The sequence below is a fragment of the Aotus nancymaae genome, unplaced genomic scaffold, assembly GCF_030222135.1.
Source record: "Aotus nancymaae isolate 86718 unplaced genomic scaffold, 86718_ANA_hifiasm-v0.15.2.pri h1tg000079l, whole genome shotgun sequence".
In the NCBI taxonomy this organism is placed as follows: Eukaryota; Metazoa; Chordata; class Mammalia; order Primates; family Aotidae; genus Aotus; species Aotus nancymaae.
In genome coordinates this window covers 20298326-20319096 of record NW_026988494.1, presented here as the reverse complement: position 1 = coordinate 20319096, position 20771 = coordinate 20298326, and the positions used below count along the sequence as shown (strand labels likewise).

At 39.5% G+C, this 20771-nt stretch overlaps 1 protein-coding gene across 4 annotated transcripts in view; it reads right to left on the bottom strand.

Moving 5' to 3' along the window:
* XPO7 (exportin 7) overlaps positions 1-20771 on the bottom strand; it is an 85043-nt gene that overhangs the window by 16477 nt on the left and 47795 nt on the right. For 2 of the 4 annotated variants that reach the window (XM_064368794.1, XM_012435268.3), the window contains exons 2-15: positions 20122-20268; positions 17895-17988; positions 17216-17382; positions 15613-15705; positions 12501-12605; positions 10759-10924; positions 9771-9844; positions 8048-8167; positions 6677-6823; positions 5693-5865; positions 3680-3873; positions 2817-2922; positions 1219-1354; positions 640-713 (exon numbers count right to left, since the gene is read on the bottom strand). In XM_064368794.1, the coding sequence (XP_064224864.1) occupies positions 640-713; positions 1219-1354; positions 2817-2922; positions 3680-3873; positions 5693-5865; positions 6677-6823; positions 8048-8167; positions 9771-9844; positions 10759-10924; positions 12501-12605; positions 15613-15705; positions 17216-17382; positions 17895-17988; positions 20122-20268 (1796 nt within the window). The remainder of the gene's footprint in view (positions 1-639; positions 714-1218; positions 1355-2816; positions 2923-3679; positions 3874-5692; positions 5866-6676; positions 6824-8047; positions 8168-9770; positions 9845-10758; positions 10925-12500; positions 12606-15612; positions 15706-17215; positions 17383-17894; positions 17989-20121; positions 20269-20771) is intronic. The other 2 variants (XM_021665115.2, XM_012435269.3) reach the window with 1 other exon arrangement.

Here is a 20771-nt window from a genome sequence, read left to right as displayed (position 1 = left end):
GTCACTTTGCACACAGCCCTGGGTAATATATTTGGCTCCTAGTGTGTGCTTTAATAAACTGAGCTCCTAAAAAGGGGAAAATGTAACCAAAGGGGTATAACGTAAAAAAACCAAAAAAGGGCCAATCAGGAGCTCCAACTCTGAAGACAGTTCAAACAGCAGCAGTAGATTTTGGAAACTCAAGACTCTTAGAGGGTGTGATGTTTCCTGGGAGGAATAAGCCCATTTTAAAGTGGTGCTTTCCCCTTCGGGGGGATAACTAGAGAAAATCAGCAACAGAAAGTGAATGCCTATGCTGGGCATCCCTGGAGCACAGCAATTGGGTGAGAGGCTGAGCAGGAATTACTGGGGTGGAGGTCTGTTTTGCTAATGACATGACAGGGTTTCACCTGTGATTCCAGAGGCTAAAGAGGAGATTCTGCAAGAACAAAATTAAATCCTTGCCTGTACAAGCCTGGAATGCTCTGGGGCCGGGCCGTATCTCTAAGCACAGCTTGTCACACACTCAAATGCACAATTTTCTGACGCAAACGATCAATGCTGCAATACCAGGCACTGGCAGCACAATGCCAAGATCACATTTTACAGTTCCAACAGGACTGCAAAGGATTCTTGCTGATGGCAAGCTGAAACACTTACATTTTTCCTATGAAGACACTTAAGACCATGGTCTCATCATTCAAGCCCAGAACTTCTGAGAGTCGGCGGTAGAGCTGGTGTTAAGAAGAGAAAGTAACCAGAACACACGAATTAGAACAATCACACCCTGGTACTATTTTTGTCCACACTCGGGGGTAAGATGTGGAAGAAAATGAACAAGAATCCCAGAGAAGAATTTACTGAAGGGATAGCTAGTTTTTAAGTATTATTGGACAGATGCTGAGCAATCTTACTAGTCCCTTTCAAATCTGAAATTACAAAAAGCCAAAATCTTCTGCTGTTCTGAATATTAATTCACATATGGAGACTAAGAATTGCCCATTTGTGGGAGAACAACAGATGCTTGGACTGGCCATTTGTTAAGTATATGGAGCACTTGAGAAATGGGCCCAATTCTTTGACGAATCTCCCAGAATTTAAAGACTAAGAGAAAACATTTGGACTGTCGTATTACCTGAAATCTGGAGGTTATGTGAATTATAAGCAACTGTTTCCCTCCATCAGCAATCCCACAAGTAAGAAGTGAGAACTAAGGGGAGCCAACTGAGAGGCCATTACCTTAGAGGATTTCTGCACTTGGTCCCCAATGTAGATCTTACGAAACTGTTCAAAAAAGCTCAGCATGGCCAACTCTAGCTTCTCATTACCCGCCTGGGCCAGACGAGAATCTGTTAGGTTCATCAGTTGGAGCACCCTGGAGGAAGAGGAGCAACCATTCTCTCAACAGCAGGACATCCTGGTTACTCTAGACAACACAAGCTATCGTGACATGGTTGTGTATGCCTGTACTTGGGTAAAGCAATTTCCTGCAGCCAAGTTCATCTATATAAATGAGGGAGACAGGACTAGACCGGGAGTTTTCGATCTTTTCTTCCTCACAGAGCCATGAAAGGAATGGAGACACATAAAGGATGATGTTCACAGGTAGGTAACACTTCCAGGGATTAATAGCAGAAATGCTGACTGTGGCTTCATCCCTTTTCTCTGTACCCTCTCCCCAAAATAAAGGATATTGGAATGCAGGCGAGTGAATGAGAATATGGATGTCATAATAAGTGAGTCATTTAACATCTGAGTGTGGGAATGGCTATTTGTGACATACCATGAGTGAATGAGACTCAATCACTGTGTTTCTACACTCAAACTGAGAACCAGTCTGCAAGACATTGTTTAAACTAAATTTATAGTATGACACAGAGTCTGTCATAAAGAGGCTGCAGAATCAGAAAGGCATTAGATTTCATTCTTATTAAAGCTTTGCTCAACTCTTCAAAAAACACCAGTGGGAAAATGCTACGGAGACTTTTGTCAGGATTAAGGCACCTCTGGGCAAATGGGCATCTGATAAACAAAATGGGGGTGCAAAGAGACAAATGAGGATTTTCAGAAGATACATATATTGAACGCCGGGCATGGTGGCTCATGCTTGTAATCCCAGCACTTTGGGAGGCTGAGGCAGGTGGATCACCTGAGGTCAGGGACCCGCCTGGCCAACACGGCAAAACACCGTCTCTACTAAAAACACAAAATTTAGTCAGACATGGAGACATGCACCTATAATTCTAGCTGCTTCGGAGGCTGAGGCAGGAGAATCGCTTGAACCCGGGAGGCAGAGGTTGCAGTGAGCCAAGATAGTGCCACTGCACTCTGGCCTAGGCGACACAGCAAGACTCCATCTCCAAAAAAAAAAAAAGGTTTTGATAAAATGAGAATTGCACAGATGCAAAATAAGTTAAAATCCTGTAGGTGGACAAGTGTATGGCCAAGACATTTGGAAGGCTGTAGGAACTCTATTATAAACTCCATCTTTGGTGAACTTTAAAAAACCACAATTTCCTTTTAGACTTATTTTGGGATTGCAAAAGCAGTGCATGTTTTACTAACTCTGAGATATTGTCCTTAAACAGATCTAACAGAGAATCTCTGCTTTAGTTTTCCTAATTCTGTATCCATTATTTCCTTGCTAAATTATTGCTGGTTTTTTTTTTTAAAGTAAAGATCATAGGCAGAGTTCTTGCAGCACTTATAAAAGGCTTGAAAGCTGTGTCTCAGGCAGTTAGCATCTTAAGATTATGTTCTGTAGGTGGAGAGGACCCTATTGGGGAGTGGAGAAGTGCCAGCGAGGTGGAGTGGAGAGCTTCTGTGGGAGCACTTACCGACAGACAAGCTCACCATCCATGGCGTCTTGCTCATCAGTGCTGGCAAAAGAAACCCGGCCACCAATCACTGCTCCAATAATGTAAACCAACCATGTCAGCCTTCCTGCAGCAGGAGACAGACCCATTAGTGTCACCTCCAGTGATAGTTTTGTGAAGACACTTCTCACTCTAAACTTCCTTAATCTTAAGAACACTATGGTGAAACCATAAAGCCTCACTTTTCTTACAGAGAATGGTTACTTTTCTGCTTTGGTAAGGGCAATACTAAGGGGGAAATTCGTTAGTTAATCAACGTTCCTGTATCAGACAAGGCCATTATTTTTAGAGTGTAGTACTTCCTTAGAGTTAAAAACACCCCAAGCTGGGCATGTTGCCATGTTAAAAACACCAGCCAGGCCCGGTGAAAACAGGAAGTCCAGGTTACTATCTGAACTTATCTCCCTGTTTCCCCTGGGCCTTTATTTAGCAGTCATAAAACTCTCAGCTGGGTCCCAGCTGTGCTGTGGGGGATTAAAAAGCAGACAGGAGCCAGGTGTGGTGGCACATGCCTGTAGTCCCAGTTACTTCGGGAGGCTGAGGCAGGAGGATCACTTGAGCCTAGAAGTGCAAGGCCTGAGTGGGCAACATAGCAAGACCTCATCTCTTAAAACAAAGTCTCATTGCAGATGTGATTTCAGTTCTTCTTCCCTAGTACCTTGAGGGATTTATTCATTCATTCGTAAAGATTCTTGTGGATATGGAGGTAACTGATGATGAAAGAATCCTTTTGCGGGCAGGTAGGAAAGAGGTGGCAATGAGTGAAGGGGTAATGGAGACCATCTCATCACAGGTCTAGAGTTCCCGGCAGTCTGCACACTCACCCTCCTGCACTGCAATGTCCATTGGGCTTGCGCTGGCACTCTGTAGCAGCTCCTGGTAGGACTGGGCTGACTGGTCAAACAACTGCACGAGGAGTGCACACGTCTTCTCGTACTCACAACGCCCAATGGTGGACAGTTGGTCCAACTGCTGCTGGACCAGTCCCGTATCCTCCAGGGGATCTTCCAGGCCATCTCTACTCCCAAGGGAAGAAGGAAGGCAGCGCTCTTAAAATATGCCTACTGGTTTCCCCAATATATCAGCTCTCTGACTTCTTCATTTTAGCCACCATTTCCAACTGTAGAGGCCTACATCCCAACATTACTTTTTCCCAAGGAAGAATATTTAATAAGTCAGAAGGCTGATGTCTTCGCCCTAGCATCAGTCTCCCTTAGGTATATTCTGCTTGTTGGTGTCAAATCTTACAAGCTGAATTCTCATCTCTTAATGTTTTTCTGCCTTCAACCTCAAAGTCTTGCCCTTCTCACCTCTCTGATCTCTTGACTCTTAGTTTTTTGCTTGCTCTTGACTACAGTAAACTGTGGGACAAGTACACAGTCCTGTGTGGGAGGTCATTGTGGCTAGATGTGTCATGGAATTCAGAAATGTTCATATTGGTGGAAGGCAGTACGATGCTTCTACTGTATCACATAAAACCCTTGGCGGGCTTTGTGGCACATCAAATTCAATGTTCCTGTAGCAAAACGTATGAATATTATAAATGGTCATCCTATGTAGGATTTTAAAAAGTCTATATATATAGTCTCATACCAACTCCTGTCCAGTTCTGTAAACAAGTTAATTCTGATGCCAAACTGATGAGGAAATTTCTTTTGTCACATCTTAGACTTTGGAATTGGAAAGAAGCCACTGTGGACCTGTACTAGGTCTTGCCTTATCTGACGTCTCCTAGATTGTAACATCTTGTCCAATGAGGAGCTGTTCTGTTGTTACACTGTAGTATAATGTCAACAGCAGCACTATAACTAGCTGAGTGCTTACCATGTGCTACATACTGTACCAGGTCATATTAATTTAATCCTTGTAAGAACCTTAAGAGGTAGGCTATTATTTTAATTTTACAAATACAGAAATGGAGAAACTTGCCCAAGAGTACACAGCTACTAACTGGCTATCCAGGCCCAGAGCCTACAAACACATAACCACTCCCCAATGATGCCTCACTGAAGCGGCTGAATCCTCAAGAGGTGAAGCTATGGAGGTGAAAGAACAAGGCTTGCCAGTGAACTTCATGAATACTCAGATTTTGAACTGATTCAAGTCATAAACAGTTAAGACTATAACCCGTGACTTTTCAATGCACTTGGAGCTAAGCAAATTAAGAATCCAACTTTAAAAGGCCCCAGACCCTCAGACTCCAAGTAAATGCTCTTGAAAAACAGCCAATGAAAAAAATACACAAGAAAGCTACCTAAACAGGGATAACCTCATTTAATATAGGTCATTTCTGAAGGGGCTTGACGTTTCTTTAGATACGGGTTTCTGGTTCAGTTAAGTGAATGTAGACAGAAACCACGTGTAAATGTAATGCAATCAGTGATCAATGACAGAATTCTTATGTCCTCTAGCTCTGAACTTAGAGTTGATAACTAGATTGTATAATCTTTATCCACTTATTTCTTTAGGAGTTCACATTAAGTACCTATAAGTTACACATTATAATTCTTATCATCTATATCTTATAAATGTTTCTCACATTTAAAGAAAAACAGTGGCAAGGACAAACATTATATGAATATACTCTGTATTCGAAGCTATTGCTATGGACAGTTGAAAGGGGGAATATGAGTAGGATATGAACGTTCAAGAGACAAGACTATCCTATCAGGCTTTATGCTCTCATGCTACTCTGCTGACAAGGAAAAAGAACCATGAACAGTAGGAGCTCCAATGAGACACCCATCGAGTACCTTTATGCCAGTGGGGTGTGTGATCTCTAGGAAGTGTGACACCAGGCCACTGGTGGAGGAATGAATGAGGCTAAGTTTCCTTACCTCAGTATGATGTGCACAGATTCCAACCGGGATGTGATGTAGGCTTTGGTGACCTCAGGAGTGTAAGTTTCCAGCATGTGGGGCTCTGTGGCTTTGACATACGGCACAGAGGCTGCCAGCCGCTGCCACAGGCTCAGAAGATAGTGCACACTATTTGGGGCAAATTCCCAGTGCTAAAGAAAAGTAGAAAAGCAGAAGGCATATTTTTCATTTCCCTATACAGTAGTCTTACACCGTCGACACAGAAAATAAAGACTTTTTTCTTTTTTTAAAAAAGAGGATAGACTTTTGTGGGGGTTGTTCTGTGTAAGGCAACTAGTTTAATGTGTTTATTAGTATTTCAGAGATTAAGCATCTAATGAGAAGAGGTGCTCTATGCTGGCTGCGTAAGCCTTATACCACAAGGAAAGCCATATGTACATGACTCTCAACCATTAGTATGCATGAGAATCACCTGAAGAAGTTATTAGAAACACCAGGGCTCTACCATGGACCTAGTGAACACAACTTTCTGGGGGAAAAATGAGTAGCATCTTCCTTATTCCCTTATAACAAGAAATTACAGGGTAAGACTCAACAACCTGTATTTTTTCATCAGTCTCCCAGATGATTGTGATACAAGCCATAAAATTTGAGACCCATTGTCCTTTATTATACTACTAAAAAAAGAGAGGGAATTAACTTTCTTTTTACTCTTCTGTCTGGCTCCCTGTTCCAGCCTTGGCTTTTCTGGGGTGACTATGAGGGAATTCTCTCTGGTGTGAGTATAAATATTATCCTAGTAATTCCCACATGTTCCTCTCCCCACAATCCTTGTACTTGTATAAATGTAAATTCACAGGCCACAATAGTAACTACTCTGTAGGGCTATACTTTTTACCTTTGCCAAGAAAAAATACATATATTCTTACATGGTTAAAACCAACGAGCAAGAGAAGAGATTCCAGTATTTAGGAAGGAAGACACAAGCAATCAAAGACAAACCTGTAGGCTGGTCACTGTGAAGTTGGCTATCAATCGGATGACTTCAGGGTAGTTTTCCACCTTTACCAATTCTCCCAATTGATAGTTACTCTTCAATCGGGCCAGTAGTCTGCAAAACTCATGGTAATTGTTTGGGTCTGACAAACTCTGGCAATAGCACAGGAGAAAAATAAAATGTAAAATATGACTCACCAATACTTGAATGATGTATACTTGGGATGCCATGGGGGAAGGGGTAAAATCTACTTTTTAACTTCTGGGCTACAGGTCATGATTCAGAATGATACATCTGTATAATATTCAGAAATAATTTTTTTAAAAGTCACTTTAAAAAGGGACAGTAACATTTATCATCTGATATGTTCTCAATAATTATCCCATGAGATGAGATGAGATGATTAGCCTCAATGGACAAGGTTTGAAACAGAAGCCTAGAAGGAACACACTGAGGCTGTAAAGCTCATTACGGCAGAAGTGGGCACAGTCTAAAATGTGACTGGCTTGTTTGCTTATTGATTGTTACCAATCAAAGGAAATCTAATGAAATTTTCATCCTACATCTGTCAAACTGATCATTAAGCACAAATAACCTATAGTTAGCAAAGTTATACAAATGTTTCATATAGTTATATCACTTACTGTAATTTACTCGTATGTTTTTTATATGATACAGTTATAACAAATATCATAGATTTTTAAAATTTATTCTACCAGTATATTTAATTGTATGTTTCCTGGTATATGTCTTCCTCTGTTAGCAGATGCAGGCATAGACCTTATTTTGTTCACCAGTGTATCCCTGGCACAGAGTAGGTACTCGATATAATTTGTTGAATGAAGGAATGAATTTTAAAAAGGACAAAACTGAGTATATTTTAAAATAAACTGCTTTTTAATTTTCTTCTAGTGTAGAGAAGTGATACTTTCAAAAAATGCTGAATCACTGGGACTTCAAGACAAAAAGGGGAATCGAATTATGACATGAACATTTGAAAGATATTATCTTCCTTCTCACCTAAAAGCAGCCCTATACACTTAGGTTACCAATAAACATTTTTTTAAAAAGGTAAACAAAATCAAAAAGCAAATGGTAGGAATTTCTTGAGGGGAAAAATGAGTAGCTTCTCCCTTATTCCCTTATAAAAAAGTGATTCTTTCCCGTAATGCCTACATTTCTGAAGCTGGAGGACATGAGCTCCTCTTTTGGGCAAATACTCTCAGAATTGGCCTACAAATAGAGATTCACATCAATCTTCCCTGAAGAACAACAGACTGAATTGTTTACTGGGCCTCGGGATGGATTTCCTTCTGACTCATAACAACTGGGCATACAGTAATTCTATACGTATGTACATTCTCAGAAAAACTTACCTGTGGATTTTCCAGTATTCGTTTAACACCATCTACAAGATGAGAGAGAAACTTGGCCCTCTCTGCGTTGTTAAACAGGGATCTTCTGACTGAGGCAATCTGTACCAAGCAGGATAATACCTAAATGCAGGGGAAAACCCAAACACAATGTTTAAAGATTGTACAGATATTTTCACCAGAAACGTTCCCCCTCCTACAATATTCTTCTTTAAAATATCTGAAACATTATTTTAGAAAAAGAAAACGGCACAGATCCAAGCGGACCATAGCAGCTCATTAAATTCAGAATTTGGAAATTTTCTTAGGTACAAATTCCCTTTAACCACTCCAACGGCATCTTTGTTCTTGCTAAGATATATATTTCACCCATGAAAATACCAAGCAATTTATACTTTAAAGTTTTACATTTATTTTTCTTGGCTAATCTGAGTTTGACATGCAGATATGATGTGCTTATTTCACTACATGATAAAAGAAGCATAGCATACCTGGGCCCTAAAAAAAAAGCAGCTTTACCCTTGAAGACATTTCCCTGTTCTTGCTGTGTTAGATATTTATAGATATTTATACTCTCTGTCTGCCCCTCTAGATCTACTTTCGACCCTTCTCCACCCCGCCTTGTTCCCTAGGAGGCTGACCTCTGTTGAGGACAGCAGCCAAGCTCCCTTGCCCTCTGGCTTCTAGTTAGCTTCAACCAATGGAAAGTACCAGCAGAAGCTCAGAGGGTAGAAGGAACGAGGTACTCCTCTTCCAACCATCCAGCTGGCTATGACCATCCAGCAGTTTCTCTACTGATGGCTGTAGTTCTTGTCCAGCCCTCCTCTACAACACCGCTTCAGCTCTCTCCAGGTTTCCTTCACTTGCCCTTTGAGGCTCTCCTCTACTGCCAACCCCAGGGGCATGCACCGCCACTCCATGTTGGTGTCGCTTAATTTTACTCACACCTTTGTAAGCAGTCCTTTCTTAATCATCCCTCTTGACTGTGCCACCTTTTCTTGAAGTAACCTTAACGATACACCCAACAACACTGAATCATGTTTCGGCTAAAACGAAGGTCTATATTAATTTGGAGAAGTGCTACAATGACCAGAAAAGTCCTCTACTGCACAAATACTATGCACACCACTCATTACGTCACTGTTTTCTTTATATATTTTGTGTACAACACCACCCAGTATTTTACACCAACAACCCAAAATACCAGACTAATAGTATTTTAGAACCTGAATGAATTTTGAAATTTTAGGTTAATTATGGCTTTAAAGGAGAAATACATCATTCCCAATAGCTTTCAAATGTTATTCACGGTAAGTATGCAAATTAGCCTTCCCATCACAGATTCCATTTATCACAATCTAATGTACGCCTGAGGGGTTTTCTGAGCCAGGACAAACTTAATAGTTCAACTAGACAGTATTAGGTGAATCCCCATGTGCTAACCCGTGGATATTTGAGGAAGAGCATAAAGTCAGAACAAGATGAGACCCAGAAGAGCTTGACCATCTGCAGGAACTGGCCTTTAAACAGGAATAATTTAAAAATAATTAAGACTTTATGGCTAGAACCTTTAGGCTACAAGCTTAATCTCAAAAGACTAGATAACTAGCTTAGTATTTCTATGCTTTACTTCTATAATTTTATAAAACAAATGAACATAAGGCTCATTCACCATTGTTATCTTCTAGAAATAGGTTTGCATTAAGAAACAGTGGTCCTGACTCACCAGAGGTGAAAATGAAGGAGGGATGGAATGATACAGGTCAAAAAACAGCTGCAGAGTTGAAGAATCTAAGAATGCTGGGGAAGAAAAAGACAAAAGACATCACTTTATTAGGTATGCACACTGCTGCTGGCATTCTTCCGGCACTATACATCAGGGAGCATATCCTTCTGCCTACTTAGCTTACAGAATATTTATTTCATTTGGAAGTGACAAGCAAATAGGGGCTTTTTGGTTTTCTTTTTTCTTTTCTCTTTTTGAAAGTACTATTAGCTTCTCTAAGAAATAGATTCTTCCTTTCGATTCTCAGAGAATTTAAGGCAATCCAAACACCTCTGTCCATAAAAATAATTTAAAACTTTTATCCTTCTGGAACATAAAGACAAACATAATAACAAGTTGTTCTGTTTGATTTTATTTTTAAAGATAGATACTACCCTAAATAGATTAAAGAAGTCTCTAGGCAGTTAATGCAAGAAGGTGAAATACATATCTATTATTAATCAGCAATTTTAAAAGTTCTTTGACCCTGGAGGTCTATTACTTCAACAACCTTCCCCATATTATAAAACAGATGTGACTGGCCGGGCACGGCGGCTCACACCTGTAGTCCTAGCACTGGGAGGCCAAGGTGGGAGGATCACTTGAGCCCAGGAGTTCAAGACGAGCTTGGGCAACATAGTGAGACCCCCACTTCTACAAAACATAAATAAATAAAATTAGCTGGGTGTGGTGGCATGTGCCTATAGTTCTAGCTATTTGGGAGGCTGAGATGGGAAGACTGCTTGAGCCCAGGAGGTTGAGGCTGCAGTGAGCTGTGATCGTGCCACTGCACCCCAGCCTAGGTGACAGAGTGAGATCCTGTCTTTAAAAAAAAAAAAGTCAGAATTTTTTCTCAGTTCTCCCTCAGAATACATACGAGTTCTTTAGATCATCCTACAGACACTCTGTAGGGGAGTGACAGCCTTTGAGATGGAGGAAGTTCTGTTACCTGATCTCCAGCTGGTGGGAATCTGCACTGTACACAGGTCATCTGAGGACTCATCAGTTGAAGTGCCGATGAAGTCAAAGTTGAGGCAGTTATGAGTGAGCTTGAGCAGTTGCATGAGCAAGCCATGCTGACTTTCATCATTCAAGTTTAGATTCTTTCCTGAAGCCTGTAAAAATTACCACATAACGAGCCCCCAAAAATCACTCATCTCCTCCCAGCTTGCTCCCAGACTCGACGAGGCTATTAAGCCAGAAAAGGAGGGCTGTATTTCAGCACAGTAAAATGTCCCCTTCTCTCCAAAGACATGGTACTTCTATCACCTTAATGTTACTATGAAAATACCTGGTTCCTTATATACTATGAAAATATGTTTACTATAAAAACATGAAGCTGGTATTTAAAGAAAGCCTCTTTTTAACACTTATTCCTCACACAATGTAGACATAATGGCCACAGAGAATTCTGAGGCAATATGGCTACTGTGGTCATTTTACTGGCATGTGAGATCCTAGTTATTTCTAGACAGAAATGGGATTAAACTGTGGAGGGAGCTCTGAGGACGCTTAATACCCTGCCACACTTTCTTTCCTCTTTTTCACCGCCACCATCACCAAAAATCTTTCGAACCAGAATTAAAATCATCACTGAATTTTATTTACTCATCTGCAATGTACCTACAGACTACAGGTGAGTACTGTCCACAGCTACTGTGCCTGTCCCATTGCAAGATTATACTAGCTGAGCCTCCATGACTGGCTGGCTAATTATTTGTTCCTGATGGTATCAGTAAGAATTCAATCCTTAGTTTTCTCAAAACCTTTTCCCCTCCAGGGGGTGCAACAGCTTTTGCCAGGCAGCTTTGCTTAACCCGAGGATTATTTGGGAATTCTAAGGTAAAACTATGTAATTGAGGAAAAAGATGAATACCATTAACTGGAATAACAGAAAGAATACAAACTGGCTTCTAAAACTAAAACTGGGAAATGTTGGAAAATGAGAACAAAACCACAAAAATGAACAAAAAGCCAGGGGCGAACCCTATTTAGTTTTCTATAGGACAAAGTATCCAAGCTGGGTTGCAACTGTGTGGAACTCTCAGCTTAACACTTCTTTCTCAGTTCAGCTCTATCAATAAATGAACTGAAACACCAACTTTCGACTTTAACACAGGTAATTTCCTTATGTGATACTGTCTACCCTCCAGGTTATTAAATCTAAATGGATGTTAAAAATTCAAAATCTACTTTTCCTTACAGATGTTGCTTGTTTATGTGCTGCTTTTAACTCAGCAGGGGGCAGGGGAACCAGCCTGGTTTCTGTATGCTAACAATGTAGTCTGAACCTGCTTACAGAGCACTAAGAATCCAAACACTGTAAAACTAACATGCTTTCACACCATGTAGAAAGATTTTATGTGGTTATAAAAACAACAACAGAACTTCAAACTCTGAGTTAAGCAAACTAGATTCCTTTAAGACAAGGAGTATGGGATAAGCATTCACTCACTGCTCTTTACCTAGGGGAATTGATCTGAAACACAAAAGTGACCATCATTTCTCCAACCTCAGTGGTCACTCTGACCAGTTCCTTCAACACCTCTATGAGTCTTATGTAAGAGATGATGATTAAAGAGATGTGTATATTCTCATAGTGTCAGTTAAAAGCTGACATTTTAACAAGTTCCCATCCATTCTCATTCTTTCAAAAGAAACTGGGAAACATGACCCAAAATACATGCTCACCTGTTTTAGTAAGTTGCAGGAAAGTGTGAAGATATCAAATAATGATGAATCGCGAAAAGAGGAGGCTATTTTTCTGTGCTTGGTTAAAGGATGAGTGGTGTCTGCCTGTGCAAAGAAGAAACCAATGCAAAGAATTAATTGCAAAAAAAAGACTTTTTCATGCAGACTTCAAATAAGCTAGGATTTCCAGTAAGAGCAACATAAACATAAAATACATTTTTGACATTTAAATTATTGTGAAACCATATCTAGTGAAAGGATGGAGGATATAAACTGCTAATAGCCAGGATATCCTTTCTTTCTAGCTTACAGAGGGAAAACAAAAGGATGGATATCTCTGCTGCAAATTCTTATTTTCCTCTATATTCAGGGAGATAAAACCTAAATTGTCAGCAGACATTACTTTCATGTTGTACTGTGACTTAATGGGCCAGGCATGGTGACTCACCCCTGTAATCCTAGAACTTTGGGAGGTTGAGACAGGAGGATCATTTGAGCCCATGAGCAGACACAGTGAGACTCCCAACTACCTCTAAAAACTTAAAAAAAAAAAAAAAAAAAAAATTGGTGTGGTGGTGCATGCCTGTAAGTCCCAGCTACTCAGGAGGGCCTTGAGCCCAGGCATTCATAGTTGCAGTGAGCTACGATTGCACCACTGCACTCCAGCCTGGGCAGCAGAGTGAGATCCTGTCTCTTAAACACCCACAGACAGAGTAACAGGCTTTGATTTTGGTAAACAAAACTCAAAAAACCCTCAAAGCTGAAGTTGCTGCAGAATTTCCGAATGACAGCCTGTAATATTCACCTCCTTTTTTAACCTATTTCAACATATTGCCTATACACCAGAAGTGAAAACAATTTAAATGGTTGTATTGGTCTCTTACTTATTTCGCTGTTCTTGTCTTTTCAGCTAAATTATAAATGTTTTTGTGGCTAAGAACTAAATCTTTTTTCTTTGGGACGGCGTCTCACTCTGTCGCCCAGGCTGGAGTGCAATGGCATGATCTCGGCTCACTGCAACCTCTGCCTCCTGGGTTCAAGTGATTCTCCTGCCTCAGCCTCCTGAGTAGCTGGAATTACAGGCATGCGCCACCATGCCCGGTTAATTTTTGTATTTTTAGTAGAGATGGGGTTTCACCATGTTGGTCAGGCTGGTCTCAAACTCCCGACCTCGTGATCCGCCCGCTTCAGCCTCACGAAGTGCTAGGATTATAGGCATAAGCCACTGCACCTGGAAAGAACTAAATCTTTTACTTCTTTAGTATGCTCCTAGTTCTAACACACAGTAGGTACTCAATATGTGGAATAATTTCAAGGTTGTCAGGAGTATTTTCAGTCTAACCACTTACTGAAAGCTTAAATCGCTCCTATTTACTGATTAATTCATCCAAGAGGAGACTCGTTTTGTTTTTGCCACATTAAAGTGTAAAGCAGCAAGATTACTGACAATCAAGTCTTCCTTAATTTTATTTCTAGGTTATAGGTAAGAATAGTGACAGAAATATACTTTCTTTTTTGAATATGACAACCATAAAACAATGGAAAATTCAAATGATTTAAAGGCTGAAAATATTCTCTAATTCTTGCTTCTGTCACTGTGTTATCATGTGTCTTAGATAATAAAGGTATTGCTAATTATATATCATATAATCTGTTATACTGATCATAATGCAGAGAATGACTACACACTAAATGCTCTACACAATTTCATCATTTTCTCAAGAAAAGTAAAATCTTGAAAAAGTTTTATATATATATAAATTGATGTACTATGTGGGGCCAAGCTTCAAAGGGGAAAAGATTAAGCCCACACTCTCTATCCTCAGTTAATGCATCTGCTCTTCTACTGTGAAGGTAAGGGTGGTTAAATAGTACATTAGTTGTTAAGAACACAAGCCCTAGAATAAGACTATCTGGGTTCGATTCACACACTGTTGCTTGTGAAACCTTAGGCAAATAATTTCACCTTTATGTGCCTCAATTTCCTGATCCATAAAATGGGATAACCACAGTACCTACCTCATATGACTGTTCTGAGAATAAAATTATTTACTGTAAGTGCTTAGAACGGTGGTTAACAGTAATCACTCAATAGTGTAAGCTTATTATTTTGGTAATTACAGATCACAATGGGGATTGCACATGGCTAGAGAACACAACATGGACTCCCGATTTTCACAGGCTTTAAGCTAACACATTTGAAATAGGATCAACTCACAGTTAAGATTTCTCAAGCTTAATAAAAATGTCTGCATAATTATGAGCAACAGCAACAGTAATGCTAATATAATTAATATGCTGCCAACTTAAGGGTAAGATGTTATAACTAATATTGATATGGGTCTATTCTATGATCACAAAATTTTAGCTGCATAGAAGTAAATGACTAAAATATAGCCAGAGCAAAAGAAAGCCACTGGTGTTTCCTCTGTAGTCCTCTGTCACATCAATGACTATTTAAAAAATTAAAGGTATAGAGGAGCAAAAGGGGCACACAAAAGGTCCACCTCTATGGTTCTTTTTTTCTTTTTTGGAGAAAGAGTCTCACTCTGTTGCCCAGGCTGGAGTATGGTGACATCTCGGCTCACTGCAACCTCCACCTCCTGGGTTCAAGAGATTCTACTGTCTCAGTCTCCTCAGTATCTGCAATTACAGGTGGCCGCCACCACGTCCAGCTAATTTTGTGCATTTTTAGTAGAGACAGGGTTTCGCTATGTTGGTCAGGCTGCTTTCGAACTACTGACCTCATGATCCACCCGCCTCTACCTCCCAAAGTGCTGGGATTACAGGTGTGAGCCACAGCGCCCAGCCCCTTCTTTGAAGTCATTCTCTTTCATGGGCAAGGCAGTATTTCGTTATGATTTTGATTGCTTTTATCTCTATAATGAAAATTAATACCAACAAAAAAAGCGTGCAAGGGGAAAGAAATCCTGAAGACAGAAGGGGAACAGGACAAAAAGTGAGGTGAGTTGCACTTACAGAGGAAAACCCAATGGAACTATTTTGTTTCAAAAGGGCATTAATCACTTACCGCAAAAGCACACAACTGCCAAAAAAGATCATCCCACACACAGCAGAAAACATCAATACTGAGAAAAAATATGGCACTTACTTCAATGAGGAAGGCTGTAGCACTTACTTGATTAATTTCATTGGTTAGCTGAGATAAAATTGTGACGCCAATGATGCAGTATTCAACACTATCCTGGGTAAAAAAAGCATAGGGTAGAAAGAGTTGTCATGTGTGCCTGGTTTTGGCATCTGGAACACACTCATACTTTTGAATGATGGGTTCCTGTGTCCGTAATGAAACTGCCTAGACAAGGCAGCAAGGAATCATAGTTTAAAACTGTTGTTTTGCCAGACATAAAACCTGTTACCACAAAGGAAGACTCACAAATCTGACTTCATCAAAATTTAAAACCTTTACATTAAAAAAATTCCCATAAGCATTATAGCATATACATTTAAAAAAGATAAACTGCAAAACACATTTACTAAACTAAATGACAAGTAAGCAACACACTTTACAAAGAGACTGTATACAACAATAAGCAAAACGCAAAGCATCTAAGGAAATGTGCTTAAGATATAAACAGAAGTTCACAGAAAAACAAATATAAGCAACAAATACATATCTGAAAATTTGTCCAGTCTCACTCATAACCCAAACAATGTGATACCAATTTTTTTAACCTATTAAATTGGAAAAATTGAAGTTTAGCTTCCAGGGCTGAGGTATAGGAAAGCAGGTCCTCTTATAAACTCTTGATGTAAGTATAAAGTAGATACACTCATGAGTCATTTAATAATAGTGACATGTCCTAAGAAATGTGTTATTAGGGAATTTCATTGTTGTGCTAACATCACAGAGTGTACTTACATAAATCTAATGGTACAGTCTACTACCACCTAGGCTATATGGTATAGGCTATTGTTCCTAGGCACAAACTTGTACAGCAAGTGACTGTCCTAGTATCTAAACATAGCAAAGATAAAGTAAAAATACAGTATAAAATATTTTTTGTTAAAAGCTACACCTGTATAGGGCACTCACTGTGAACAGAGCTTGCAGGATTGGAAGTTGTTCTAGGTGAGTCAGTGAGAGAGCAGTGGGTAAATGTGAAGGCCTAGGACATTGCTGTACACCACTATAGATTTTATAAATATGTACATTTAAACTACACTAAATTTCCTTAATAAAAAAATTGTGCTACAACATTAAGACAGCTTAATGTCACTAGGCTCCTTCGTCAGCTCCATTATAATTTTATGGGACCGCTGTTGTGTATGTGATCTACTGTTGACCAAACCATCATTACGAAGGGCATGCTGTATAGCTTTTTTGAGGATAACTTGGAAATATCTTTCCAAGGTTAGGAATTGACACTACAAACATACTTATTCAAAATATATGTACTGGGCTATTCATTGAAGTATTAATTTAACAGTCAAAAAAAGAAAGAAAGAAAGAAAGTAAATATATAGGAATTTGAAAGGATGAGACATGGGTTGTTTTTGCCAACATGCAAACACTGCCAAGACATATTAAGGGTAAAAACATGCAGAAGAGAATATATCAAATAATTCCATTTTGTATCATGTCTAAAAGGTAAATAAGCATGTAAGAGTGTGTGTGTGTGTGTGTGTGTGTGTGTGTGTGTGTACACATGCTGGTTCTCCCATTTCCATTACATCAAATATATACACGGTACCTGTAAAAATCTTGTGACGTCTGTGATTGCATTTCTGAAGACATAGTCATCCTTCTGACAGTCAAACCAGCCCAGTTTTGTGATTCTGGCATATAATTGAATAAGTGCTTGTGTCACGAAAGTAGCCAACTTTGGCCGAGTGGCAAGGTAATTGAGCACATAGTTCCCTATTAAAAAAAACACAAACAAAAACCAATCCATGTAACAGAAAGCTCTGCCAGAGAAGGGCGTGTATCTTTAGACATGCTAAATGGCCAAGAAATTATAAATGTAGACTATTTAACACAAACTGTCTTAATTATTTCTGCTACTGAGACCTCAAATTTAAGATTAGTAGGTGTCCTAATTCAGAATTTTATTTTGTCACATGAAGAATTTGCAGTATAGTGGCCTTGACTCTACCCCTGGGTAACTAAATAATGTGGTCTACATAGAATTCAAAATTGTTAACAATGTTTTTCTTAGTTATTAGTGGCAGTAAAGAGCTTTATGTAGAATTAATTGTGTTGGGCCCTTCACTTTCATAAGCTCAAAATTCTGGAAACAAATTGGATTCTAGACATTCTGTATGGTTAGCAATCTCAGCATGTCATTGAACAAACACATACACTTGACTATTACTAGTGCATCACTAAACAAACTATTTTCTTCAAGACAGAACAGAAAATTCTCCACTTACGAATATCTATTCGCTGTTCCAATGGCAGGGGGTTGTTTGTGCGTGATACAAGCTTGGTAAGGCATGTAGCTGCCAGTAACTGGGAGTAAGAGGACTGTGAAAAGAGAGGGAAAAAAGACTTAAAATTGTATTCGGCAAGCCAGTCACAAGATTTTTTTACTTGGAGATCTGTGCTCAGATTCAAGAAAAGGCAATCAGTTTAGGCATACTTGATCCTCTGGATTTTAGAGGGTCTATCGCTCTGAGGAAAAATGAACCACACAGCATAAGTTTATTTAGCTGACTTCAACAATGAACAACAGGCAAGATAAAAGTGAACAGCATGATCAATCTGAATCTAATACAAATATCTGCTTCACTCTGAGGGACAGACACTAGAGGGCATCTTTTCAGAAAGAGATTGGAAAAAAAATCTCTCCCCTCATTTAAACCAAGAAATCTCCCCTCAGTATCTGTATAATGATATTTCATGGCATGATATTAGGAAAAAAAAGAAGTATTAAGCAATAGAATAGGTTTACCACATTCTCAAATGTTGCTTTAACAAGTCTGAAACTTATGGAGAATCAAAGCATTCCACTCGATCACAATGCATAAGGAGGCATGGAAGAATTCCTCCATGTGGCTGTATTATAATATAATGCCATAAAACAGGAACAGGCTCAGACTATTAAAATATTTTAATCAAGGGTCAAGGACAATTTTCTATGAAACAGAAAGTCCTGAAGATGGTAGTCCTGGCCAGGCATGGTGGCTCACGCCTGTAATCCAAGCACTTTGGAGGCCAAGGCGGGCAGATCACCTGAGATCGGGAGTTCAAGACCAGCCTGACCAACACGGTGAAACCCTGTCTTAAAAAAATAAAAATAATAAAAATAAATAAACAAATAAAATAAAAAGATGGTAGTCCTTCAGGCTATCCATTTATGTTAGTATTACATAATACCACAAGGTATAAACATTTAAGATTAGTGGTAAGAGAGACTATACTGTTGCTCCAGCAGGAGTCCACTGGCAGAGCAAGCTGGGCATCTCCCACAGGACAAATACAAGTACATCAATCTAAACACCAAGTGATTTAAGAGAAATATACGAAACACTACATGCATAAAACTTAGACCACCACACAATCTCTGACCATGACTTTGTATCATTCGGATATGTGGGGGAAAAGTCACATCCCTCCGCCTCTAAGTGATAATTTCAACCAATTATAATTTGTTCTATTTATTGTATAAACAATATAATATTAATAAATAATAAAAAATTAAGTCACCTAGAATTGTATCCTCTCTACTAATTAACTTTCATTTTTTTACATTTTGTTGCAGTCTTAAGGCTACTTTTTGGAAAGCAAATTATGATTAACCAGTTCTTTGGGGATTACTGTTGTTCAGAATACCACATGGCACGATCTTTCCTATTTTCATCTTTTCCACACATACAAGAATGAGGACTAATATATGTGCCTTTTCTTGGTGTTTTCCCTTTCATATGTGAAAGAGGGTAATATAGGTAAGCACAACTAGGAAGCTGTTTGAGCATTAGGAAAAATATGAGGACTGCATTTCACGTTGCCACTTTGTTGAAAGAAGCCCAGTGCTTGCTGCTTAAGTCTGGTTGGGATCTGCCTCTCATGATGCCTTTTCGTAGGACTGTGGCCATTTTGCCAAAGATAGTGATTTGTATCAAACTAAACCTCATTAGAAACATTATTTTGATCACTGCAATGCCACTTTTAAGCTGGAGGAGGTTCTAATCCCATTTAAAATCCTACAATCTCCTGTAATTTCACTGTCAAGGTCACTTTTCCTGGACTTGTAAGGCAATAAACAGTAGCCATGGCAGAGAGGATGCAAAACACAGAGAAGACTGAGGATCTTGTACTAGGACTTAGGATTAAAAAGGTCATTTATCTACAACCCTATCTTATTCTGTAAAGGATAGGATGTGGCACTTAAATGTAAAAGCAGAAAACAAGTTCTGGAAATTTAAGATGAAAAATTACAGAATAGAAATACATGTTCAAAGAGATTTTCTTGATGAGGCTATATGTATGGCCATTTTCCCAACCTGGCAGCTACGGTGCTTTTTAAAAGTGAAAATAAGTCAGGGACACCTAGAAAAATAAGGGAACAGAAGCTATCCCAAGCCATCCCTACACAGAGAACCAGAATAAAGTTTCCTAAGCGCCCGTTATCCTTTAGGATTTTCAGATCTTACGCACACTTCCTCTTTCGAGGAGTAGCTGGCACTTGCTCAGGCAATCAGGGCTGTTGGTAAATTCAACCAAGGCTTTCTCTGCCTGGAGTCGAGTGGTTGTATCTGTGGTTTCATACAGCTGTTTGCACAGATTCTCTAGTTGGGCCAGGCTCTGGAAAAGATCAGTCACGGAAGAAATCAGTTCAGCCCACTATAAATGCAAGCAACTGTACTTAAAATTAACAAACAAACATAAATAATCATCAGTAAAGAAACAATTGATTCTGAACTCTGAGGAGGACTTGGGTAACCTTTACCTAATAACCATTTATAGATCTCTTTATTTGATGCTATAGAAAATACCTATATAGGCCGGGCGCGGTGGCTCAAGCCTGTAATCCCAGCACTTTGGGAGGCCGAGGAGGGTGGATCACGAGGTCAAGAGATCGAGACCATCCTGGTCAACATGGTGAAACCCCGTCTCTACTAATACAAAAAATTAGCTGGGCACGGTGGCGCGTGCCTGTAATCCCAGCTACTCAGGAGGCTGAGGCAGGAGAATTGCCTGAACACAGGAGGCGGAGATTGCGGTGAGCCGAGATCGTGCCATTGCGCTCCAGCCTGGGTATCAAGAGCGAAACTCCGTCTCAAAAAAAAAAAAAAAAAAAAAAAAAA